Source organism: Centropristis striata, chromosome 3 (genome assembly GCF_030273125.1).
Source record: "Centropristis striata isolate RG_2023a ecotype Rhode Island chromosome 3, C.striata_1.0, whole genome shotgun sequence".
Taxonomy (NCBI): Eukaryota; Metazoa; Chordata; class Actinopteri; order Perciformes; family Serranidae; genus Centropristis; species Centropristis striata.
In genome coordinates this window covers 33,194,204-33,220,680 of record NC_081519.1, presented here as the reverse complement: position 1 = coordinate 33,220,680, position 26,477 = coordinate 33,194,204, and the positions used below count along the sequence as shown (strand labels likewise).

Below are 26,477 nucleotides of genomic sequence, written 5' to 3'. Positions count from 1 at the left end.
CTAAATCTGTCAAGATACTGTTGATGGGCTCTGAAGGAGGGTCGTTTTAATGTACTTTTACATGTTTTTACGTGTTTTTACATCCAGAATTCTGGACCGATGGATTATCTTATTATAGCCAAAGAATACGATGTAAAAACTAAACTAAACACTTTAATTAATTTCAAGGTATTTCGACAATGTTTTTCCTTTTTTGTGCAGATTTATACTTTTTTTAACATTATGTTTATTAATTACATGTTTTACATTCGGACTGTGAAAGGCAGAGAGTATTTACAGTACATATATGGATTTTTAAATGAATTATCCATAAAATAACTAACAGTTGTATACTGTTATTAGATGCTAAGTGTTAAGCAAGTTTTGCAGCCAGACTTTTCACTGTTTTTACAAAAAAACGATCATGAGCTGCAGATTTTATTATAACACTGGTGCAGGTGTTTCTACTAAAATGCTGCTGAAACAAAGTTTATTTATAAGCAGAAAAACTTTCCTTTTAGCCGAATTGGCTCGTACTCTCAGGCTGAAGATGTGCTGATTAAAACTGATTTATTCACTCAACTGAGTCATCACACAAACACAAGTTAAAGACTGCTGCAACTTCTCTCAGAGAAAGATTGTGAAGAGAAAGATTATGAAAGGTTCATAAAGTCAGAACAATCATTTTATTAGGAACAAGTACTGCAAGTTCACATGTATTTCAGATCTAAGTACTTAAACAACACTGTAAAAACACTGTAAGTAAAAATCCTACATTCAAACCTAAAAAAAATGTTTATCATTCTGTCTGATGTTTTTGGATTAATATTCCTGCTGCAGTTCTCCTGCTGTAGATGTTTCAGGTTCATTTTACCTCCTTTATATCCTGTTGGGTAGTTTCATCTGCAGTGATGCATCATATTCGATCAGATCATCATATATGTGTAGCGTGGCTGTCCTGTGAGAACCACATATCTCTGAAAAGTTATTAAAAAAACAGCTGTTTTCAGCTTTGTGACAAGGACTTTTCAGCTGATGCAAGCTGGTGTTTAAGAAGTTTATTTAGCTGAAGAAGAAGGAGAATATTTGTTTTAAATTTTATACCTTGATTGTTCCCCTTTATTTCCTGTAAGTCGCTTTGGATAAATGCGTCTGCTAAATGTAAATGTAAATGTAAATATTTTCAACACATAAAGGAACACTTCATCCTTCAGTTTGGGTATGAAGATGATGAAAAACTGTCATCTGAAAACTACTAAGGATGTCAGAAAAATGTAGTGGAGTAAACAGAACAATATTTACTGTGTAAAGTTGCATAAAATGGAAACATTAAAGGAAAGTATAAGTACCTTATATCTGTTATGATCTTATCATTATAAACTGAACATTTTGGGGCAAAGTAGTTTGGAGGGAGATTTGTTTAAGTGAACGAATGCAGATAGAGAAAATGTTCCAAATGTTTTATCTGATATTCTGTCACCCCTGTTTTCTCATTCTGTAAATTAACAAGTGTCTTATTTACCACCAGCATTATTTTCTTAAGTTCTATTAATTCCTTCAACTAGATTTTAGATTTTTAAACTGTTATATTTTAGATATAAACTTATAATCAGGGTATGATGAAGAGTGTTACCATCCGAATGCCTGAGCTGTTTTATAATCTACCCAGCACCTCACTACTCAATTAATTAGCAAAAATAAAGCCAGGGCAAACAAGCAATAAGTCGTGTTGCTTGTTGGCTGACGCACAGAGAAAATAAGGACAATTTCATTGGAAAAATATGATGATGCTTGTTTGCTTCGCGTCCAGGAAAACGTGTTAAAGATCAGCAGGCAGCAGAGACAATAAAGAGGCTGACATACAACATATTTTATCATATTCTTACTCTCCGTAACCACAAACATCCTCCTTCCCCTCTTCCATTTGTGTCTTTATTCTTTATTCTTTACCTCATGTAACACTATTCCCCCTCTCTCTCTGACATTAAGGAGAGAAAAGGGAGCGAGAGAGGATGAGAATCCCCAGCAGCTACAGACAGCCACTTCACTGTTTTGTCTCTGCAGTCTCACAATGCCATCAGCACATTCTTGTCTCTCACACACACACACACACACACACACACACAGAGAGTTGATGGCAGACATTAGGGAATCCCTCTCGGCTGAATCTTCTGAAGACTTGCCTGCAGGAGCCCCACAGTGCTCACAGTCCCAACATGATGTAACTGAGCCGCTGAGCTCAGCTGAACTCGTGACGGTTCAGGCTCCACACGTCCTCTCCGTTAACCTCGGGCGTCCTGCGTGTGATGTGACTGAAAACTGTTAACATGTCACTGAAGCCATCAGCTCCTCACAATCTCCAGCAACAAAAACATCATCATAATAACAATAACAGCTTTAATGAGCCGGCAGCTCTTCTTCTTTCTGCATCGAGGAGTTTTGTTCTTCTGCTGGTGGCTGGTGGCTCACGCTCCGTTTCAGCCGCAGTTATATAATGTCAACTTTGTTGCATTTGACTCTACATGAAGTGTGGATCATCATATGTAAACAATTTGTTTAAATAATAACAAATATGGGCTCTACTTGGAGATTTCTTGTGCGCTATTTCAGAACATTTACTGGTGTGAAGTAAAAGACAAGACAGTCACATTACAGGACATGATGTCACTGCAAAGAAATGCTACGATGGGGATGAACATCATCACACATGAAGAAAATTGGGCTAATTGAATCCACAAGAGTCTCAGCTTTCCAGTCATACCCGATTTATGCAGCTCACAGACTGTTTAGGGACCCCAGGATGCACAAATATTCTTACAGTATGGGAATTAAGGAAAAAAATATCACCTTTGCATGAGAAAAGTGCAGGTTTCTGCCCCAAACTGCATGTTATAAGCATAAAGTGGGCATGTCTGTAAAGAGGAGACTCGTGGATACCCGTAGAACTCCGTAGAAAAGAATTGGATATCTAGAGGTCAGAGGTCAAGGGACCCCTTTTAAATGGACATTTGGGCTCATTTAATCCACAAGAGTCTCAGCTTTCCAGTCAGACCCGATTTATTCGGCGCACAAATATTCACATACAAGAGGACACAAAAAACATTTGACTCTAGGAGAAACACTGCATGTTTTCAGCATGTCTTATCTAAAAACAGCCCAAATAGATTTAATAAAGTATCATATGGAACAGAGAAAAGCAGCCAAGGGTCCCACACAGATTTTTTGTCTTGTTATGTCTCCCAATTTATGCATCTCACAGGCTGTTTAAACACATTTGTACTAAATGCAAAGAATGAGCATAAAGTGGGCATGTCTGTTTTTCCTTTGTGAGCGTTTGCCCAACTTCAGACTTGCCTCACAAGAGTCTCAGCTTTCTAGTCATACCTGATACATGCAGCTCACAGACACAGGGTGCACAAATAGTCACATACAATAGGACAAAATTATACACTTTACTGCCCTAAACTGCATGTTATCATCATAAAGTGGGCATGTCTGTAAAGAGAAGACTTGTGGGTCACATAGTGCCCGTTTTCATTCAGATATCTTGAGGTCAGAGGTCAGAGGTCACCGGGCTGCTTTCCTGTTGGTACCAGTAGTATCTCAGATCTTCTAGTTTCATTTATCTTTTTCAGCTCACTACAGCCTGTGAAAAGGATAAAAGACCAATTAACAAAGTCTCTCACATTTTTGTGTTGTTGTTGTTGTTGTCAATATGTTTCTTGTCATTAGCCTGTTGTTTCTTGCTGTTCTGCAGGTGTAACAATGAGAACGAATGGTACCAGATACATGAGAACATCATCCGCAAGTCCAGCACCAAATACACAGCACCCAGCACCAACTACGGTCAGTGTGTGTGTGTGTGTGTGTGTGTGTGTGTGTGTGGGTGGGATTTTTCCATGCTCTCATTTGGGGCTGCGTATTTAATTAATTTTTTTTTCATTTACTATTTACTCTTGATATAAGAAAACAAGATAAAATGCTTTTTTAATCATCATCATTATTATTATTATTATTATTATTATTATTAGTAGTAGTAGTAGTAGTAGTAGTAGCAGTTGTAGTATATACAGTATATTTGGGATCTCAAGATTTACCAAATATTTTGCTAAGAGATTATAATTTTTTTCTATAATCTTAGCAGCCCTCTCTCGCTGCCTTGTGTGCAGATCTGTGACTTCATGAGTTTCCTCCCTAGTAACAACATGTTAACCTTAGCCTCATCTTTATCTGCATCACGTGTTTGTGTTTGCTCTCTGTCTCTTCTGTGCACTGTAAAAATGTCCCGTTGTTTTTACAGAAAAAAACTGGCAGCTGTGGTTACCAGAATATTTCTGTAAAAAATACAGTACATATGTTTATCTTTATAGAACAACTTGTAAATTTTACATCCTAAAACTGTAGTAATTTAAAAAAGAAAATACATTTTAAAGTTGTAGATTATACCGTCCTTTACTGCTAATTTCACAGGATGATGCTGTTTTTATACTAAATATTTATGCAAAGTTTACATGCAGATTTTGCTTATTGTGAATTGGATACCAGCAAATTAACATTCAGTTATTATTTATTGTACACTAAATACCAGTAAAATGTACAAGTTGTTCTGTAAAGTTGTTTACATTTGTACTGTATTTTTGCAGAATTATTCTGGTAACCACAGCTGCCATTTTTTTTCTGTAAAAGCAACAGCATTTTTTTTACAGTGTATTTAACTTCTGAGAAAGTCACATTGTTAGAGAGCACAGCAGCACGGAGGCCTGTTGGTGGCTGCAGCATCAGTTCAGCATCAGCAGCATTCAACACGAGAACACAGAACCCAAACAGAAAACAAACACACAAACCTCGCAGCAGTCTGCAGCTCTGACTGACACATGCATGTCAGTGCTTGACATCAGCTGGGAAATCGTCTTAATTGGTGTCACTGCAGGGAGCTGTCGGCCTGCTCTGCCCTCTCCTTACAGGCTGTGAACTGCTGTGGCCCCAAAATGTTTCTTTAAGAAATGTAGCTGTAGTTCAGGGACCCAGTGTGTTTGGTAAATATGATTATTCAGAATGTGTAGTGGAATTAATACCTCTCTTGAGTGAGAAAATGAATCAAAGAGCACGTTGATGTTCCTTTTCGTTTTCTTTATTATCAGACATCAGGACTGCCTAGGTACAGCGGGAGAACACTTGTCAAATCTTAAAGGCTGCTAAGGGTTCCGTCTCCAATTCAGTCCTGGGTTCTCTGAGTTTCTCTGTATCCAGGCGTAGTATTTAACCTTTCTGTAAACCAGAATTGTGACAGCCCACAGCTCAACGTATGGTGCACGTTTTCTGTACACGTGCAAGCTGCTAGATCTACTTTTAACCTTAATATATAAAAGGATACAACTCAAACTGTTTATATTATGCTCCCAAACACCTCTAATATCTCACAAATCCCAAAGCCCTATAGTAAGTTATTACCTCACATGGAGACTCTGGTTGGATGCTGGCTGTTATTCACCCAGATAGTCACAATGGGCCTTGAACAAAGCAGAAGACTTACATTAAAGGTAACAATAAAATATACCACTTGTAACATAAAATATACTACAAGAGCCAGAAAACTTACAACAAACATACAACAACATACAGTGCAAAAAGCAAACTCGGACAATAGACATACAAGATGTGTTCCTAAAAAACAGAATAAAAATAGCAAATTAAGTTAATTTAAGCAGGATAAAAAACAATATACTTTATGTGCAAAACAGCAAAGTCTGTGTGTGTGTGTGTGTGGAATATCACCTTTTAGGAGTTTTTATAAGTGGCTTTCTTGGCTCGGGGAACTATTACACTTCCAGCTGGATGTTTTTTTTCAGGACTGTCCAGCAGAAATCTGTCAGTCTGACAGGAGAAACCAGATGGTTTACTGTTTTCAACATACACTTACTTTAAAGCAATATTTTATTTTTTGTCACTGGGTGTCTCTCAATCCAAACAATGACAAAAGACAGAGCCGTGAAGTCATTACAGTCAGTTTCTGACAGTTAGAATTCATTCAGTGTTCAACGTTCAGGAGGTTTTTTTATAGAATGAAGCAGTTTTATGTTAAAATAAAGTGATTCTCCGATGCTGTTCTGCATGTCTGAAGAGAGGCTGCAAGCCGAGCTGCTGCTAACTTTTAGCTCAGGTTGTTTCTCTGATAACTTAAGATCCAGATGTTCAGGAGGTTTTTACTGGGAGCTGAGTTATCTGCAGAGTTCTCTTCCTCTCCAGAACAAATGAACCACTGATTAAAACTATGAAAACACTGCATAAAATTATAATTCACCGATGCTGTTTGTTAGAGACGCAGGACGTTCTCAGCTGTTGCTAATATTTCCTCAGCTTGTTTCTCTGATATTTAAAATCCAGACATCTAATGATATAAAATCCTTCGACAAGATCTAAATAGGGTTTCATAAAAATCTGGCTTAAAACTGGATACAAAGTCGATTCATGAAGCTGCTGGCAGACGACCACAACACTGACACATGCATAAAGAAGATACAACACCAAATAAAACGCACAGTTACCCTGATTAAAATGACAGATTTCTCTGTTTGAAAATTGATGTCACAATACGATATTATTGCGATTTTAATATATGCGATACAATATATTGTGATTTAACTGCATTCTGTGTCCACAAAATTAAATTCAATCAAGAATTGTTTTGTCCAATAAGAGAAAATTCTCAGTGTATTCATCTCACTTCAGTCTTTTTATTTCTCCACAATGAGAGTCAAACCCACAAACTGACCAACAAAGTATTCAGTCAAACTGAACTGAACTGATATCAAACATGTATGGACGACAACAACTGCAGCATTTTATCAAACTTTCAAAAACTTTACTGCTCTCAATTTTTTTTTAATAAAGCGCAGAAAAGCCGAACTTTGTGCCATTATTTCAACAACTTCCCGACACGATATCCTGACACACATGGTGTCGATAGATTCCTTAGATCTTCTAGTTTCATATGATACCAGTATCTACAGTATACTCCTTAAACTGATGTTCAAACACTAAATATCGATACTTGGCAGCCATGAAACAATATAATATTGCCACACAAAATATTGCAATACTATGCTCTATCAATTTATCCCCACCTCTAGGGACTTCAAAGTTTCAAAGCAGCGAAGTGGTCATCAAATAAACCGATAAACAGATAAACAGACGCTGGCTGAGGTTGTGAGCTTCTCCTTCTGTCCCTGCAGGTCTTATCATCTCTCTGCAGCTGCTGAGGGGCGACATGGAGCAGGTCCGCAGGGAGAACCCGCTCATCTTCAACAGGGGCGTCGCCATGACGCGCAAACTGGGCTTCCCTGATGTCATCATGCCAGGTGAGTCCGCCACACGCACCCAGCCAGTCTTTGTTCCTGTGGGTCGGAGAAAACCACAACTTAATGCAGGAAAAGGGAAGAACTTGGAGACTGAGTCCTCATCTTCTTGCATCTCATTTAGTGTTTAATCTGAAACATATAAATTGTATATTTTTCCTTCAGAAGTGTTTTGGTTGAGCGGTGAACATTAATTATTTATCCAGTCTTCATGTTCTACCTGGACGAACGAGACGAACCTGCACAGACACGACTTTCTACAGTTTCAATGATAATTCATTCCTCCAGCTGCTCTCAGCTTCACAGCCACTAAACAAATGAGAGATAATGAAAAGAGAAGCCCACACAGTTCAGTCAGTGTTTCCACTCTCCAATTAAAATACTTCACACTGTCTTTAACCTGATCGCTGCATTAGGTGAGTTTTAATTGGTGAAAATGTTTACTCGATGTTTTCTACTCAGTGTTGGAACTAAAACACACAAACAGATATGAAACGTGCTGATTGTTTCATTAGCATAATGCTGTGGGAGTATTTTTGTTTATGTTTGAGAGAAAAAAAATTCAATTTCAATTTATTTATTTATTTTTTAATTAATTTTATTTATTAATTGGCTGCAACCTGATTAAACACGAAAACATTTCATCTTTTAGAAGTGTGTGTGTGTGTGTGTGTGTGTGTGTGTGTGTGTGCTCTCGGTTTGATGCCTTTTGAACATCTGCTGTCATTTAAAATAATTTTATTCTACAGACTCAGAGAAAGTGTCAGTGTGCTTCAGTTTGTCAGTTATTGTCCTTTGTGTGTTTTTTTATATTTAAGTTATATGTAATGTTGCACTGTGTAGCAGTGGAAGGATTTAACAAACTGGACTGTCGTGAAAAGATGTGAAGGATTTACAACAATCAGCTCCCGCTCCTTTTAATTTATTTTAATATCGCTGCATGCATCCTCTGCAATATCTGAACTCCTAAATATCTTTAAATATTTTCTAATTTTAAGAGGGAAAACCTCTTTATAACCAAAGAGATTCACATGTAACCTCAAACTGCCCTTCAACACCTACACACACCTACACACACACACACACGCCATATGCAGAAGTGTCTTTCACACATTAACATGCATGTCACACACACACACGCACACACACACACACACACGTGTACAGCCTCCCCTCAGGCAGTGATGGAGCGAGTATTTAACTCCCATCTTGATACATTAAGGGTGACATCTCCTCTATAAGGACAAGCTGAGATGATAAATGAATCTGCACACGTTAACACGGGTCATTAGTCTCGTGTGTGTCAGAGGCATTCAGCTTTAAATGTGTGTGAGACTCTTTGTATGTGTGTGTGTGTTTGTGTGTGTTTGTGGACACTTTAACCCTATAATATCCAGAAAGAAACAGTGACAGAGCATGAGCTGATGTAGAGATTTTCCAGTCCAACATGAGAAAATCTGCATTATCAGCTTTATATTAACATTGTAGCTTTTCTGATGTGGAATGTGAAACAAACTCTCAGGTTTATTTGTGTGTTTGTGTGTAAATGTGTCCAGGGGACATCCGTAACGACCTGTACCTGACCCTGGAGCGAGGGGACTTCGAGAGAGGCGGGAAGAGCGTCCAGAAGAACATCGAGATCACCGTCTACGTGCTCTACGCCGATGGAGAGATCCTCAAGGTCAGAGAGCAGCGCTGCCTCACAACTGATGGCAAAAACCTTCAGTCCACTGTTTGTTCCTTTGACTCTACAGTTACCTGTTCTCCTGTTCCGGTCGGTTCTTAACCCATAAGAACCCACGGTGACACCGGTGTAACAAACACTTTAAATCTTCTAGAATCTCCCATATTCAGCTTTATGCTTCACATTAACTCATTAAATCCCTAAGCGACATATACTCAACACCCTGGTGTGGTGGTCATGTGACTATGAAAAGAAGTGACTTCTCCAAAATGTGGCTGTGACTGGAAACAGAAATGTGCAAAAGAAGCTAATTTCAAAAAGCTTTTTTTTTCCGAGGCTAAGTTTAAACCCGTTACAATTCTAATCCGTTAATAGGGTGTCTTTTATTGCATTTAACTTTTTCTGATCATATTTCCTGAACAAATTAAAGTCACAATTTTGATATATGTTATGGAGATGCAATCAAAAAGGCAAATGGTTATTTGTTTTTATTATTGATTTATTCTTACTTTGTTACTTAAAAACAAATCTGAAAAATAATTTATTGTTAAACAGCACTATTAATGTCACAGTTTTGATATATGTTGTGGAGGCAAATTTGTGTCTCTGTAAGCAGAAAATGTGTCTAGTTTTTTTATTTTAAAATAAGAAATATCATAAACATAAATACCATTGTAACATATATGTCACATCACAGATCTTTCACATTTAGGGGTAGATTTTTTTTTTTTTAAACATAAAAAATGTGTTCTATGTGGTTCACTTGGTCTGTGGTATATCCCCCATAATTTTACTTTAAGGATTACTGGGTCTGGGTTCTTATGGGTTAAAATGTCTCAAAGTAACAAGAGGTGAACATGCAGCAGCCACAAGCTGACAGGCAGATACTAATCAACACGTTCCAGAATAAATCATTTAATGACTTCCTGGATACAAACAATAATAATGAAGAAGAAGTCATAATAATTGTTCAGAAGCACAACCCAACACACTTCTAGTTGCCCGAACTATTTCTATGAATTTATTGTGTCAAAATTCACTAAATCAATCCACCAGTAGTGTTTGTATTTTCCCACATGGAGAACATTTTTCTTCCTTCTTCCCCAGCGATTGCTCACCATCAATATAAATCCCCTAATGGTGCCTGTTTTTGCCACTGAGAGGCTCCGATTGTTATTATATTATGCTGTTGCTGTTATGTCTGACAACATTATTGAAAAAAAGAGAAATAAAATGTTTTTCTTTACCCTTCGTTTAAAAAGCTTAAAAAAAATCTCCTGCTGCTTCTTCTACACTATCGGAGGAATCTAAATATGCAGCTATGCCATTGAAAATCTTTTAGAGCGACACTTTCTGTGCTCTAAAACAACAAACTCTTCCAGCTCTCAATAACGTTTCCACTGTCAAGTTCAGAATGAGACTCTTTGAGTGAGACTTGGTTAGACTCATTAACAAACAGACTGAATCAATGAAAGGTAAAGAAAAAGGTCTTATTTCTCTGTAGGGTCCTTCCCTTAATGTTGTCAAACACTTAATGTGTGATAATATAATGATGATGCAGCTATTTTACAGTTGCAGCGCTCTCAATCAATACCAGAACAATTCTTTAAAGTGGTTGTTCCCAGTAAATAGTCACTTAGACAATTAAAAAAAGGTACAGGATGAAAAAACATACAGATGTTTCCTTTAAAGCAGGAGTGGGTGGCAGTATGAAATATTGCGAAGGTTGCCGAGACCAAAACTCTGAACTTAATTCTGCTCAATAAACCAGCAATTTATTAACTTTATGCAAAAAGCACACTGCAAATTATTTATTTCTTACCAAGAAATTTTAAAAAAGCTTGGATTTAGAAGTGTTAGATAATTTATCTTGTTTTCATAGTTAATTTCTTATTTTAAGTGTTCAACATGCTTATAACTCAGCATTTTTGTGGAACGATTTTCTGTGCAGGTGCCTATGCATGCATTTACATATGTAAATCGCCTTCAAAATAAAAGCACCGTAGTTGAACAGGCACAGCTAACAGGCGGATGTGGCCCGCAGGCCGCCTAATGCCCACACTGACAGAATGTCCTCCCACTAACAGTGATACTGCAGTTAACGTGAGATGAACCGGACAGAGACAGTTCACGTGTGAAACAAACACTGCGTCATGTTTCCTCCCTCTGCAGGACTGCATCAGCCTGGGTTCAGGGGAGCCCAGCGTCCCGGAGCACCGATCCTTCGTGCTCTACCACAACAACAGTCCTCGCTGGAGCGAAGTCATCAAACTGCCGATCCCCATCGACCGCTTCAGAGGCTCACACCTGCGCTTCGAGTTCAGACACTGCTCTAGTGAGTCGCTCTGTTCCTGTCAGTGGTGATGGAGTTTAACGATCAGCTGCATACAGAGATCTTTAGCTCATGAACCAACTGAGTCAAACTGACAGAGTGGATGCAACTTCTCTGCTTGTTTTGATTCTTGTTGATGAGTTTTATTAACATCTGTGCAAAGCAATTATAGCAAAGCCAAGAGGAAACTTGGCTACCACTCTAAACTTCCTGTGTGTTTTGTTCCCTCTCTCCCTCCGTCTGTCTTTTTGTCTCTTTTCTGTCTTTCACTCTGCAGCGAAGGACAAAGGAGAGAAGAAGCTGTTTGGTTTCTCCTTCACTCCTCTGATGAGGGAGGATGGAACGACTCTTTCAGACGAGAGCCACGAACTTTACGTTTACAAGGTCAGACAGAAATAGGCTAGATTACATGTGTTTTGTGTTTGTCTTTTACAATGTCTGCCCCATATTCATGGTGTGCTTCAATTTGGATTCTGTTGTATTTCTGTTATCATCAGGAAGTTTCTAAATTACTTTTAAACAGTGGTGGAAGAAGTATTCAGATCCTTTATTTCAGTAAAAGTAGTAATAACATACTGTGGGAATACTCACTCCACTACAAGTAAAAGTCAAAACTTTCCTTAAGTAAAAGCACAGAGGTATCAGCATCAAAATGTGCTAAAGTACTCGTTATGCAAAAAGACCTCAGAGTTTGTTTTTATATATTCTCTCTATTTATGTTCTTTAAATGTAATTGGAGTATTATTGTTGAACCATTAAGGTAAGCAGCATTTCAATATAATAGGAGTAATTTTAACTACTTGTAACAATGAGCAGCACAGGGGCTCCACAAGGCACTGTTCTGGCTCCATTCCTATTCACACTGTACACAGACTTCAAATACAACTCTGAGTCCTGCCACATCCAGAAGTACTCCGACGACACTGCTATTGTGGCGTGTATCAGGAATGGACAGGAATCTGAATATAGGGATCTGATAAAAGCCTTCAGTGACTGGAGTCACAAGAACTATCTCCTACTGAACACCTCAAAGACTAAGGAAATGATCATAGATTTCTGACGGTTCAAGCCCCTCTTCTGCCAGTGAATACCTGTGGGGTGAGGTGGTGCCAAGTTCTAAGTATCTAGGTGCTTACCTGGATAATAAGTTGGACTGGTCCCTAAACACAGACGCTCTCTACAAAAAGCTCTTTTCTTCTTGAAGCTCAGATCTCTGGACATGTGTAGTAAGATGCTGCAGATGTTTTATCAGTCTGTGGTGGTAGTGTGTTGTTTTATGCTGCAGTCTGCTGGGGAGGCAGCATCACACACAGAGATGAAGGCGGTTGGACAGACTGGTCTAAAGAGCTGGTTCTGTGGTTGGAGCCAGGTTGGACACACTGGAGGAGGTGGTGGAGAGATGACCTGTCAACATGTTGGAGGCCATCTTGAAATACTCGGATCATCCGCTACACAAAACCTTTATGGAGCAAAAAAACAGCAGTGGACGGCTCCTCTCTCTCTGTTGCAGAACAGAGAGATTCAAAAGATCCTTCTCTCCTACAGACATCAGGCTGTCTCATTCTTCCAGAGTTACAAGACTAACTGAATTTCCCCTCTGGGATAAATAAAGTATTTTGATTTGATTTGATTTGATAAAATACTATTTTGTTCTGTAAGTTTAATTTATAAGAATACTTTTAGATTGGTTATGTTTTTCACTTAAATCTTGGAATTACGATATTAACCTCTGAGATAAAGTAGACGTAAAGTTTCCAAAAAATATAAATACTCAAGTAAGGAACCTTAAACTGTCCTTAAGTAGTCGAGTAAATGTACTTTTCCACCACTGCCTAGGTTACCTGTTGTGTTTTCTAGATTTGTGAGGCTGCAGATGTTCCCTGTTGGGGCAAAGTGACATAAATTGTTTCAAAGAGCTTTGTTAGTAACAATGACCCCTCTCTGTCCCGCTCCTCCTGCCCGCTCCTCCGGTCCTCCTTCCGCCTCCTCTGGGCCTCAGTGTGACGAGAACACCACCTTCAGTAACCACGCCCTGTACCTGGGCCTGCCCTGCTGTAAGGAGGACTTCAACAGCTGCCCCAGCATCCCCTCCAGCCTCATCTTCCAGCGCAGCACCAAGGAGACCTTCTGGATCTCCACACAGCTCTCCTCCACCAAGCTCACCCAGAACGGTACAGTCTATAACTCTGTAGAGACTCTGCTGTCCACTTTATTCAGACATGAGGCCGGCGTGCAGAACACGATGATGTAAATATACAATTAAATATGCATCTTACTGATAAAGTGGAATCCTGGTTTTCACACAAGTGGATCATAGTAAGGCTGCAACACTTTCAAACCCTTGTGATAAGGACAAGAAAACCCCACACCCCTCTCTCACCGCAACATATGATATCCATATAAATATATAAGTCCTGCAGCTCTGTGGAATCAGCACAATCATGACTAGAAGGGGGAACAACTCAAACATGTCTTTGTGCAAAATAACAGTTAGAATGACAGTTTACATTTTTTTTAAAAACAAGTTGAATTTCTGTGATCATTTTTTTTTTTTTTGACTAAAATGAAATTTATACATACAACACTTTACCAAGTGCCCACAAGTGTCACAAATATTGGGGAAAAACGGGCCTTCACATCCTATTAATATTGAACAATTTGCATTTTTAGAAGTTAATGTTTTTAACAGGATCCGCTTTATTTTTGGACACGATTTAAATGACACATGTAGAATAAAGTGATTCTGACAGAAATATCAACATTTTAAGACAAGTTTTGGTTGGTTCAAACTCCAATGATAATGCCTGTTTTTTCAGTTTCTTTCTGTGATAAATGATGTATTTTTAGTGATTTCTAAAGCAAGTTTTGCCTTTTATCTTAGTATGAGTGAGTGGATTCTGGTCTAAATGACCAGTTCTTTAAGTGTCCTCTCTGGTAGTTGACGTGTCTGTTGTCTTCCAGTCGACCTGCTGGCTCTGCTGAAGTGGAAGGCCCACCCAGACCGGGTCATGGACATCCTGGGCCGGCTCCGACATGTCAGCGGAGAGGAGATAGTCAAGGTGAGGAAGATTTACTGACTGGAACACTTTCATGGCTCATCACCAAATGTAGGTGATCTGGTTAGACAACAGAACAAATGTGACATTATTAACTGTGTGTGTGTGTGTGTGTGTGTGTGTGTGTGTGTGTGACAGTTTCTCCAAGACATTCTGGACACATTATTCTCCATCCTGGACGACAACACAGACAAATATGGACCGCTGGTGTTCCAGTCGTTGGTAAGTGTGTGTGTGCAACATAACTTAGAAAGATAGTTCAATATTCACCATTCTGTGCTCAGTGAAGTTGACAGAGAAGTTAAAGTCCTCCTAAAGTCCAATAAGTCTGACTGGTGCACATTAGACTCACTGATTACTCACTGACAACATGCTGGAACAGTCACAAAAAAAAATCATTCTTTGTTTGTCATTTCAGCTATTACAAATGAAACAGAACTTTACATTATTTTAATATATTAAATCTTACATTTTATATAGTTTCTCTCAAGACAACATACATAATATCAGGGCAAAATCTGAGTGACACACAGAGTGAAAAAGTCTGTGTTACATTCATAAAGCTTCATGTTTCCTATTTATTTATTAACCTCTCTCTCTCTCTCTCTCTCTCTCTCTCTCTCTCTCTCAGGTGTTTATTATAAACCTGCTCAGGGACAGTAAATATTACCACTTCCGGCCGGTGATGGACACGTACATCCAGAAGCACTTTGCAGGAGCGTTGGCTTACAAGTGAGAGTTTCACTGACTGACACCGGCTCTATCTTTCCCTCTTCCTTTTTCCTCATCACACACTTTTTGGAGAAACTTGTCACTTAGTTTAACACGCAATCCTCATTTACATACATGTATGTAAGTCTTTTTCTCTGACCTTTTGTCCAAAACATTCCACTGTGCCATTGACCCTGTGTTAACTTGCTCATTTATTTCTGCCTGTGCAGTTCCTGTAGTTCTTGGCTGTTTATGTATTTAAGTCTTGGACATGTTTCTGAGTAGCAGGTCAGCAGGACATTTTGCTCTCCTGCAAAATAAATGTCCACCTCATGTGTTGAAATATAATATTTTGTGTGCTGTGTTTCAGGGAGCTGATCCGTTGTCTGAAGTGGTACATGGACCGCTCTGCAGAGGTGGTCAGACAGGACCACATCCAGGAGGCCATGAGGGTAAGAGTCTCTGACTGCAGCTCTGAGTCCAACACAGACCTCAAACTATAAGTTATGGTTCAGAAATAGTTCCAAAATGAAACTTGTGCTTCCTGGACGTCCCGGAGATGTTTAGATATGTCATCACCTTTAGAGGTGTACAGAGACGTCATTAACTGTCTCTGTCTGTGTATTTGGATAGAAGACTGGAAATGAATGTGGTTTGAATCAGAAGTCAAGCAAATGTTGTGCTGCAGTGATTTATCTGCTCCGTGTTTTCTATGTGAAATAAACAACGTTTTCACACCTCTGTAGCTGTTCCACTGAATGTCCTCGCTCACTCTGCAGCTCGGAGCAGATGTGTGAAGCAGATGTACAGAATGAGCCACAGTTAGCAGACAAACGCTGCTCAGCACCATGAAATATTCATCAGACTCAAACATCCGTCTCAAATGGGTCTCTGTCATGAGAAAGTGGACCATGTGAATTATTGAGGACAGTTTGACACATGCTGCAGCTGCCGGTTCACTTTTTTATCCATATTTAACAAGCCGCCTGCATCCACGTCCACTGAGTCTCAGCTGGTTTCTGCACTCGTTCACCCTCAGAAAGTAAAGACTCAGCTCAGCTTTTGTTCTGTGTTTTCTCTTCTAATATATCCCGTGAAGCATTCCACAAATATTCTAATGTATTCAAAGATTTTTGGCATATTAAGGTTTTTGTTTTCAAGTAAAGTTTTCAGAAAAATCAACTATTTTTAAATGAAATGCAAAAATCTGTTTGTACATTTAATTAACTCTGAGTTAAGCTTTTCTACTCAGCTTTAAAAAAAAAAAAAAAAAGATTTTAGCAGCAGAGTAACTTTAACAGATAGTCATGAATATGTTTAAACAACATAATTGAATTAAAATGGATTATTTGTGGCGAGGAAAACAATCTACTCTTAAAAATATATTGACATGTAGAATAAAAACAAAATGTTTTTTAAGTGTATATTTAATATGTATATAAGTCTTTAGACCTTTATATTTTTATTTATTACTTATTTTGTCTTTAATTTATTTATTTGTATTTGTATTAGACCATTAAGTTAGAATATAATAATATCAACTGAATAAGATAAGAATTAATCAAGTTGGAGATATCTATGTGTAAATGAAATATTTATATTGTATGTTATTTTGTTTCTTCTTTATTTCTCCCTCCTTGTTTCTGTCTCTCTCTCAAACACACACACACACACACACACACACACACACACACACACACCCTCAGGCTCTGGAGTATCTGTTTAAGTTCATCGTCCAGTCTCGGATCCTTTACTCTCGGGCCACCTGCGGGATGGAGGAGGAGCAGTTTCGCACCAGCATCCAGGAACTCTTTCAGTCCATCCGCTTCGTCCTCAGCCTGGACAGCCGCAACTCAGAGACCCTCATCTTCACACAGGTGAGAACACACACACACACACACACACACACACTGCACATTCTGTTTTATTTTATTATTTCAAAGAATCGTCACATGCTAAAATAATGATGTGTTTTCCTGGTTTAAAGGTGCAATTTGTAACTACTGGCTACATGCTCCAAAAAACATTTACTAAATGTTCTGTGATCTTAATCACAGAATCTTATTTCAGGTTAGGTCTTCCTCAACTCTGACCTGATGTTACACATTGCACAGTGCACAGTGATATCCTCTCTTCACTGTTCTTTCTCTGTAGTTCTTAGTTGAGACTAATCCAATGATTCAATGACATTATTAGCTTGTAGTTTAGATATTTCTGTCTCCTTGTAGTTGCTTTAATCTGACTTTTATCTCCTTTATGTACCTCTTTGTACCTCGGACCTTTCCTCGCTTCCTTCCCTCACCTTCTCTTTGCTCCGCCCTCTGGGTCCCTGTTATTCCTCTTGGGCCTCCTCCCTCCACACTCACACACCAGCAGGGCTCCCAGCCTTGTCCGGGCCCAAATCAAGCCCCAGGCTCCGGCGTCGGGCCTTCCTTAGCACTAGCCCCCGCCCCGGGCCAAGCCCCGCCCCCTGCCCCGGGACAGGCTCCGGGCAGCGGGCAGGCCAGCTGCACTCAGGCCTGGAGCTCCAACGCTCTGCGGCCGTCTCCGCTGTCAGTAAGTAGACGTCTGGATGGAAACACGACCCTGTGTGAAGCCCAGAAACCCGATTCACCTTTTCAGCTTGTGAGCCTAACGTCACACAGTCCTGTGATCCCAAACACACCTCTCACACGAGCTGCACTGACCGCTGAGTCACACCTCCATTGTTTCACACACCCCACTGCTTTTTAAAGTCCTCTAACTCAGAACATCTGTACCGTCCACCGTCAGAGCTTCAGCTCAGAGACCCACATCACACTCGCTGCTATTTTACATGTGAAGAAAAGACGACAAAAATCAAAAAAGAGGCCAGAGAATGAGATTTTAAAGGCTGCAGAGATGTATTTGTCCTGCAGCTGAAACATTGCATATGCACTTGGAAAAGATTATGAAAAGAGGATATCTGTTCATCAAAAACACCTTTTTATAGACGTGTTTGTGATGGAAATGAAACCACATTAATTCCTTGAAAAAAGTGAAGATTTTAGCTCAACTAATGTGAATAAAAATCAGGCCGTCAGTGTCGGATCATAACATTATTATCTGGCAGAACTCTACAACAACAAGCAAAACTGCTGCAAACTGAAACCATTTTGCCCGAGCACTAAAACCTCCGAACCTCATCTGCCGCCTCGTCCTTATTGTGCTAAAACGAGTCAGCGACTGCTGTGAGTTTTTAACATTAATACCCGCAAACGTTTGTGCTTTTTCTTCTTTTATTAATCTTTCCTTTTGAATCTAACTTCTGATTTCTGATCTGCTAAAGAATGGAATCACTTTGTTTGCTCTCTTTCAAGACTTTTAAATATTTCAACTGGTGAACAGCTGTTTTCCAAAATGCAGTGCTTCAGAACATAACAGACGAGAGTCATACTGGGCGCTGGGGTAAAACAATATACATGAAACAATGGGAATGGATAGTAATGCATGCATGCATCAGTGTATTAAAGCTTTAATCAGAGGGCATTTTGTAATTCAGCTTTTCACTGTGTTCACTTTAACTCACCTCTGTTGTGTTTTGCTGTGTTACAGAATGAAGTCATGGTCACATTTCTCTCCACCACAAACACAGAAACTCACCCTATTAACCCTCCAGCCCTCTTCTCTTACTCTCTCTTTCTCTCTTTAACTTTCTTATTTCCCATCATCCTCTCCTGCTCTCCTCTGTATAAACTCCTCTCGCTCCTCTCCCTCAGGCCGCTCTGCTGAACTCGTTCCCGGCGATCTTCGACGAGCTGCTGCAAATGTTTACAGTGCAGGAGGTGGCCGAGTTTGTGCGCGGCACTCTGGGCAGCATGCCATCCACGGTGCACATCGGACAGTCCATGGACGTGGTCAAACTGCAGTCCATCGCCCGGACTGTGGACAGCAGGCTCTTCTCTTTCCCCGGTACAGACAGACTACAAACTACAAATTCACTGAAACAGAAAATAAACGACTGATCATGTTAGTCTGATTTTTGTTAGGTAAGGTTCACTATTTACGTGTGTGTGTGTGTGTGTGTGTGTGTCCTCAGAGTCTCGGAGGATCCTGCTTCCCGTCGTCCTGCATCACATCCATCTTCATCTGAGGCAGCAGAAAGAGCTGCTCATCTGCTCTGGAATCCTCAGCTCCATATTCTCAATCATCAAGAGCAGCTCACTGGTAACATACACACAAAGAACACAGAAAGGATACCATGTTGAGAAGTTGAACGATGCAAAGTTAGGCTATTTTGGCGATTTTCAAAGCGGTCACGTGACCTCTGACATCATGCTATCTGAATGAGGCTGAAGAGGCTCTCTGTGTTCCCACAAGTCTCCTCTTTACCTACATGCCTACTTTATGCTGATAACATGCAGTTTAAGGCTAAACCCACATAGTTTTTCTCATGTAGCACAAATTTGCCTTATTGTATGTGAATATTTGTGCACACTGAGGTCCCTAAACAGGCTTTGAATGGGAATGACTGGAAAGCTGAGACTCTTGTGGTTTCAATGAGTCCAGCTCTCGTCATGTGGGATGATGTTAGTCATCAGTAGTAGCCAGTTCATTGAAGTGAAGGCATTTCTTGAGTCTGGACCTCAGTGTATAAACTGAGCCGCTGTGACCTCTACGATAATCACAGCCTCATGAAACTTTACAACCACAAACAAGAGACCTGGAGCATTCAGAGGATGTGCAGCTTTCTTGGGTATATTGACAATAAGGGGGTTTCTCAGCAGTTTGTAGAACAGAAGTGCTCATCATCCAATCGCTGAAAATACAGAAATCTCCAAAATGACCAAAGTTTTTGAACCCGAATCTCAGCATGGATTCTTCTATGTTGTTCCAAAGGTCTTTAGATATGAACGTAATATTCTGGAGTTTTTCTGACAATTTTTATCCATTCTCTATATGAATAAAATTGCATTATTGAGCACCAAATGTGTGTAGCAAATGGTATCAACCTAAAAATTGCTGCAACAACTTATGGGACACAGTTGAACATGGACTGGACTTTAGAAAGCGTATTCCAATGTTATGACCCTTTATTCACCATAATAGGCTTCAATAAAGAAATAATTAATTAATTTAGTTTAATTACATATTTTTGACCAGAACAACTTGAAACACAGTGCTGACCTTCATCTCAAATTAATCTTCAGGTTCACAGCTTTCAGTTGACGTTCACCACTTCTATGTTGCATTTATTGTTGACCTGCTTTCTCCCCCTAAACATCCACTGCCCACAGCCACCAAAAAGCTCTTTACGATAAGATAAGAGGACATACAAATTAAGTATCGTTTAAACAGCTACACATGCAAACTGTGTGTCAATGCATTGTTTTTGGAACTGGGAAGGAATACAGGAAACCCTAATTTCTGGTGTAAACTGCCCTCAGGAGGCTACAAAGTGTGTAGCACCCCACAATCTGAATTGTGAATTGTGTCACAGCAAAAATCCCGTTTTGTGGAAGTGAAAATCTTGATCTTCTCTGGTGTTTCTGAGACGTCTGGCTTTGGAATAAATTAGTGGATTCACAGACCAAATGACTGACAGTGTCCTGAGAAGCTTTTATTTATTAAATATATTTAAATATCATCAACAACGTCTTCCTTCAGCCTGAGGAAGATCCTGTGTATGGAAACATTGCCTTGAAAAGAGAAATAAACTGTTAATGTCAAGCCTAACATTGTGCAGATCTCCTTTTGAGTATTTTGGCCTGGATGTGTGCACATTTAGCCTGGAAACCAGATAAATCTGGTGCAATCACAACCGTTTATCTCATGTAAGGCTGTTTGATAGGATGACTCAGATCAAACTGTCAAACTGGGCAGGACTGATGGAATATGAATCAAGATTCTGTGACTGTGTTGCATATTTCTCTTCTCAAATTATTCCAGAAATGTTTTGGTACACTGAAAAAAATTGGAGTGAAATTTACTAAAAAAAATCTAGGCATGATTTTCCACACAGAAAGTGTTTGTAATCTTTACTCAGACTGTTTCTAAGTAATATTTATTTAATAGAGCCACTTATTTTTTTATGAAAATACACAAGTAAATTGCAGATTCACTGATGTCCCTCAATTACATTTTTCTTGGTAATATCTACTAATTAAGCCAATGAATTGGTTAAGTGAATATTACTTGGAACGAATGATTCAATTTACATACAAAACTGAGGACACATAATAACAAACAATCACTAAGTAATGCACTACATGAAAAACTGCTATTTTAAAGTAAAAGCACTGAATTTGTATTTCTTTGTAGAATGTATATAGAAGATTGAAATAATAATTAAAGGGCCAAAAAATCTTTCTTTTCAGTGTAGCTGTAAAATGAGAGAGTTTGTAACCAAGCCATCATTTTTTTCCTGCTTAAAAATGGACCGAGCACGGGCGAAATTTGTTTCCTCTGGATATATCTGCTATATGTGAATACTCACAACTGTAACACTGTGAAATATAAAGCAAACTTGTTTTGCTGGAATTCTCTGTTGACTTCTGTGTTTCCTCTCTCCCTCTTTGCTCTCTGCTCTCTACGTTCCTTTCTGCATCACTCCTCTCCTCCTCTCTTCTTCTCCTCCAGGACACGTCGGTGCAGGAGGAGGTGGAGATGATGGTGGAGTCCCTGCTGGACGTCCTCCTGCAGACCCTTCTGTCAATCATGAGCAAGAGCCAATCGCAGGAGGCGGTAAGGGGTCAACGCTGTCCGCAGTGCACCGCGGAGATCACTGTTAGTAACTAACAATACGACTACTACGACTTCACCTCCCACTACCCTGCTCCATCCTGTGTGCATCCACCTCGACCTCTCTGTCCATCCGGGGGCTGGGCAATATTTTAAAACAACCATTTAATGTCCATTCGTATTATTATAATGATTCCAAATCCTCATTCACAGTTCTCAAGTTACATTTAGAAAATGTAAAATTACATTCACAAAATCGGCCAGATTTAAAGATTGGAAATAACAGAAACATCTATTTTGTTCCGTGAAAACACCAGAAAACTACTTTGGGATCAGTACTTTGTGTCTATATTGCCCTCCTCTAATCCATCAGCTCATCCGTCCTGTCACTGACCCTTCTACTGCCCAAGGTTATAATAGTTTTGGATTTTTCAGTAGATTTAGTTTTAATTTCGTTATGTTTTTTTGTTTTCAAATTCAGTTAGTTTTAATTCGTTTTTTGAGTGAGTTTGCTAGCTTTAATTAGTTTTTGTTTTTTTGAAAAATGATTAGTTTTATTTTAGTTTTTGTTAGTTTTAGTCTTAGTTTTAGTTTTTTTGTAATGGGGTATTTGTTGGGTGCCAGATTTTAAAAAAGTCGCAATAAATGTTGCCTTTATTTCCTTTGTCTGATCTATCTCAGCTCCAATCATTTTATTCAGTCATAAAACCAGATAGATGAAATAGATTTCATATCAACCAAAAAGGTTTACATAATCAAAAAGTTGACAAAGACGAAAACGAAGGACATTTTCATTATAATTTTAGTTAGTTTTAGTTAGTTTTGTAACCACACAATACAGTTTCAGTTCGTTATCTTTTTTTTAAAAAACTGTCAATTCTAGTTTTTGTTATTTCGTTAACTATAATAACCTTGCTGCTGCCTCCACCTCCCCTCACATCTTCTGAGTCATCTCTCTGATTTAACAGCCGTCCTCCTCTCTGTGTGCATGCTCACATGGCTCAGCCGTTCTTATTACAAATCTTGTTCTGCACCTCTTTGCATCCTGTCTTTGTTATTAATGCCTGGAGAATAAATTGGTTAAAAAAAAAGTGTGTACTGCATTTCATCTGCGAATTCATCATGACTGTCCTCCACTCTTTATTTCCATTTAACTCCTTCCATCTTTGGCTCCGTCTCAATCCGGCCCGATCCAGCACACCGTCTTCTTCACATTCTCCCTCATTATATCACTTTACTGTCTTCACCACCACTCATTGGATGCGTGATTGCCAGATAATGAACAAAAATCAATCATTTGAGTGTAATTTTGCTCCTAAATGAACATTACTTTGATCATGCTCATAAAACTTCAGCTGACTTCTCATGAAATAAAAGGAACCATCACTTTTTCCTACATGTATTTGATTTGTCTTCTTCCCACCTGCATCAACAAAAGAATAATGATTGTTTTGGGAATAAATAAACACAGTCAGCTAACTCCATGCAGTGAAAGGCTGGAGAATCAGGATCGGTTTGAGAAAGAGCCTTCCTTCCTCTCATCCTCTCTGATTGTTCACTGACTGCTGCCGTGTGATTGGCTCACATGCCTGTCCCCTGGTTTCCTATTGGCAGGGAGAGTACGTGTCATGCCTCCTGTCCCTCCTCCGCCAGATGACAGATATCCACTTCCAACACCTGATGGAAAACTTCCAGAGCAAAGAGGAGCTCAAGGTACCGACAAACCCTCGTCTCTGCACTGAAAAAAAGTGGTGTCTAAAAACACTAAATCTGAGGGAAATTATCTTGCTGCATGGACAGATAATTCTACTTGACAAGATTTCTTAAATTAAGATTGTTAAATCTAGAAATAAGCATGTTAAATGCTTAAAATAAGAAATTAACTCTTAAAACAAGATAAATGATCTAACACTTCTAAATCTAAAGTTTTTTTTATCTTGGTAAGAAACAAATAAATTGCAGTGCACTCTGCTCGGGCCAGTTCATCTTTAATTTATTATTTAGTTATTAGTTAATTTCTTATTTTAACATGCTTATTTCTAGATTCAATAATCTTAATTTAAGAAATCTTGTCAAGTGAAATTATCTGTCCATGCAGCAAGATAATTTCCCTCAGATTTAGTGTTTTTATCTTGTTTTGACACACCTTTTTTGCAGTGTGTGTGTGTGGTGGATGTAGAGAAACAATGGAAATAAAACTCTTCTCTTAATTTCTTTCTTCAGGAGTTCCTGCTGAAGATTCTGTGTGTGTTCAGAAATCTGATGAAGCTCAGTATTTTCCCTCGCGACTGGAATGTTATGAGGCTCCTCACCAGCAAGTAAGAGACAGAAATAATCGTGAGGACGGCCGGGACACGTGTCACGGTGTCTGCAGGCTTCTCTGACTGACAACAATGTTTGTGTTCCCGTTCTGCAGCATCATCCTGACCACGGCTCAGTACCTGTCTCCTGCTCTGCACAAGAACTTCACAGAAGCCGAATTTGACTTTAAGGTACGTGAAAAAAACACAACAAACAGCTTCAGGTAGCGGCCACATTTTACTCACAGTGGCCTCATTTTAACTCCAAGATAAAGTCCTGCAGATCTGTCGAGACAGCTTAAATTCAAACATTAAACATTTAATTTATTTTTTGTGTGTTTTTAGAAAGATTTTTAGGACATTAACATTAAAAATATTGACATTAAAAATAAACTCTTGGATCAGCTGGAAAAGTCGTCGTTACAAAGCTGAAAACATATGATGATTTCACAGGATATGATGCATAACTGCAGATTAAACTAAATAACAGGAGATAAAGGAGGTAAAATTAACCTGAAACATCCACAGCAGGAAAAAAAGCAGGAATATTAATCCAGAAATATCAGATATAATAATAAAACAGACAGGAAACATTTTACGGTAAATACTTTAAGTACTTTAATACTGATGTTGTAAGTAATGTTTTGCATGCATGACTTTTACTTGGATGATTTCCACAGTTTAACGTCAGTAAAAGGATGTGAGTTGTCAGTGTGTTTTTGTGTATAAACAGGTGTGGAACTCGTACTTCAGTCTGGCGGTTCTTTACATCAACCAGCCCAGTTTACAGCTGGAGAATCTGAGTCCTGCTAAAAGGAAGAAGGTGTTAGACAAGTAAGAACACACACACACACACACACACAAACACACACACTCATATATGCAACAACACACACTCTCTCTCACAGACCTGCCTGCCAGCATCATCACCCTGACTGTCCTCAGAGTCGTGTGTCGTCTGCAGCTAAAATGCTGAGAGTCAGATGTTGAAAGAAACCCATTTCTTCTCTTTGAAGTGCAGCAGCGCCACAAACTTGGCGACCTACTTTATCGGTCCTGCAGGAACTCTTCTTTACTCCAGGAAAGCTCACTTCCCTCCCCACCAGGAGCTCCACACACTGAACTCAATAAACCTCCTCAGGCAGGAAGAGTTCCTCCAGTTTCCAATTCTTAAAAACAGCGAAGATGACACCGACAGAATAATAAAAAAACAAAAACCTACTTGGTTAGGTTTAGGAGAAGATTGTGGTCTTGGTTAAAATCATAGACTGTATGTAAATAATGGACGTAGTCACCGTGACGTCACCCATTGGTTTGTGGCCTGTTGGGAGCATCGAGTTCAGCGTTACACTCGTCACCATCTTGTTTCCGATACGGGGAGCAGACCATATCTGGACTGTGGAGGAGGAGAGGGATCTGATCACTGACTACAGCCTCTCTACACCTCAACCTGACTGAGAGAAGACGCTGCTAATTCATGTTAGCATTAACTGGAGCATTAACTGGGATGTTCATTTTGGCTAGCAAAAAACAAAAACAAAATGTCTGTTACTTACCTCAGAAAACTGAACAGCGACTCCTTGGAGTGTTTGTTAGTCCAACCAAACGTTGAACAAGACATTTTTACTGAACAAAACTTTCAAATAAACTGTCATTAAGTGAAAATACAGTGAAAGGGTCAAAATAATGAGACCAAACCGCTAAACGCCCTTTTTTTTAATCTATATAACGTTATATATAACTATATTGACACATTGCCGTGGATATGCATTGTTCTGCTTCTCTCCTGATGATGGCTCACCCTGTTAGTGACCTGTCAATCAAAGGTAGCCACGCCCCAAATCATACGATTCTTTATCTTCTATTTTCTTCTAAATGGGGCCATTATTTGAACTACTATCATCAAATTGTCTAGAAGATTTTTTTACTAGCGATTGAGACCATAGTGTTGTCCTAAAAAATATTTCTGAGGTAATAAATCAAGTGAGAAGTTTTCTCATTTTGCACTGAAATTAATGGACAGAATTTTTTTGCAGCCAAATTTAGCGCCCCCTGCTGGAATTTTCGGTAGAATGCAGCTTAAAGCACTTCCTGGTTTCCCTTCATGCTCAGACACGGAGATTGCCGCCTGGTTAAAATAACTGTGTAAGTGGAGGGATTCTGGACACTGCTCTCATTTTAAAACAGTCAGGAAGTGAACTACAATACAGTCATTTAAACATCAGACGTATATACACAAACTCCCAGAGTATTTATTTTTTATCCTAAGAGTTATAGCAGTTATACCTGTATTCACCTCATCCAAACCTTCCTCTGTCACTTCTTGGTCCTTGTTCGTACAGTAAAAAACTGCAAAAGTCT

General features: G+C 39.1%; 1 protein-coding gene across 1 annotated transcript in view; it reads left to right on the top strand.

Annotated features, from left to right (window-relative positions):
- Positions 1–26,477, top strand: part of LOC131966009 (dedicator of cytokinesis protein 3-like) — a 223,979-nt gene that overhangs the window by 175,718 nt on the left and 21,784 nt on the right. The window contains exons 14-31 of the mRNA XM_059328541.1: positions 3,737–3,825; positions 7,212–7,337; positions 8,891–9,015; positions 11,191–11,353; positions 11,628–11,734; positions 13,350–13,521; positions 14,312–14,409; positions 14,545–14,628; positions 15,038–15,138; positions 15,488–15,569; positions 16,824–16,994; positions 18,855–19,047; positions 19,175–19,302; positions 21,715–21,861; positions 23,431–23,529; positions 24,040–24,134; positions 24,233–24,308; positions 24,850–24,950. Coding sequence (XP_059184524.1) covers positions 3,737–3,825; positions 7,212–7,337; positions 8,891–9,015; positions 11,191–11,353; positions 11,628–11,734; positions 13,350–13,521; positions 14,312–14,409; positions 14,545–14,628; positions 15,038–15,138; positions 15,488–15,569; positions 16,824–16,994; positions 18,855–19,047; positions 19,175–19,302; positions 21,715–21,861; positions 23,431–23,529; positions 24,040–24,134; positions 24,233–24,308; positions 24,850–24,950 — 2,157 coding nt within the window. The remainder of the gene's footprint in view (positions 1–3,736; positions 3,826–7,211; positions 7,338–8,890; positions 9,016–11,190; positions 11,354–11,627; positions 11,735–13,349; positions 13,522–14,311; positions 14,410–14,544; positions 14,629–15,037; positions 15,139–15,487; positions 15,570–16,823; positions 16,995–18,854; positions 19,048–19,174; positions 19,303–21,714; positions 21,862–23,430; positions 23,530–24,039; positions 24,135–24,232; positions 24,309–24,849; positions 24,951–26,477) is intronic.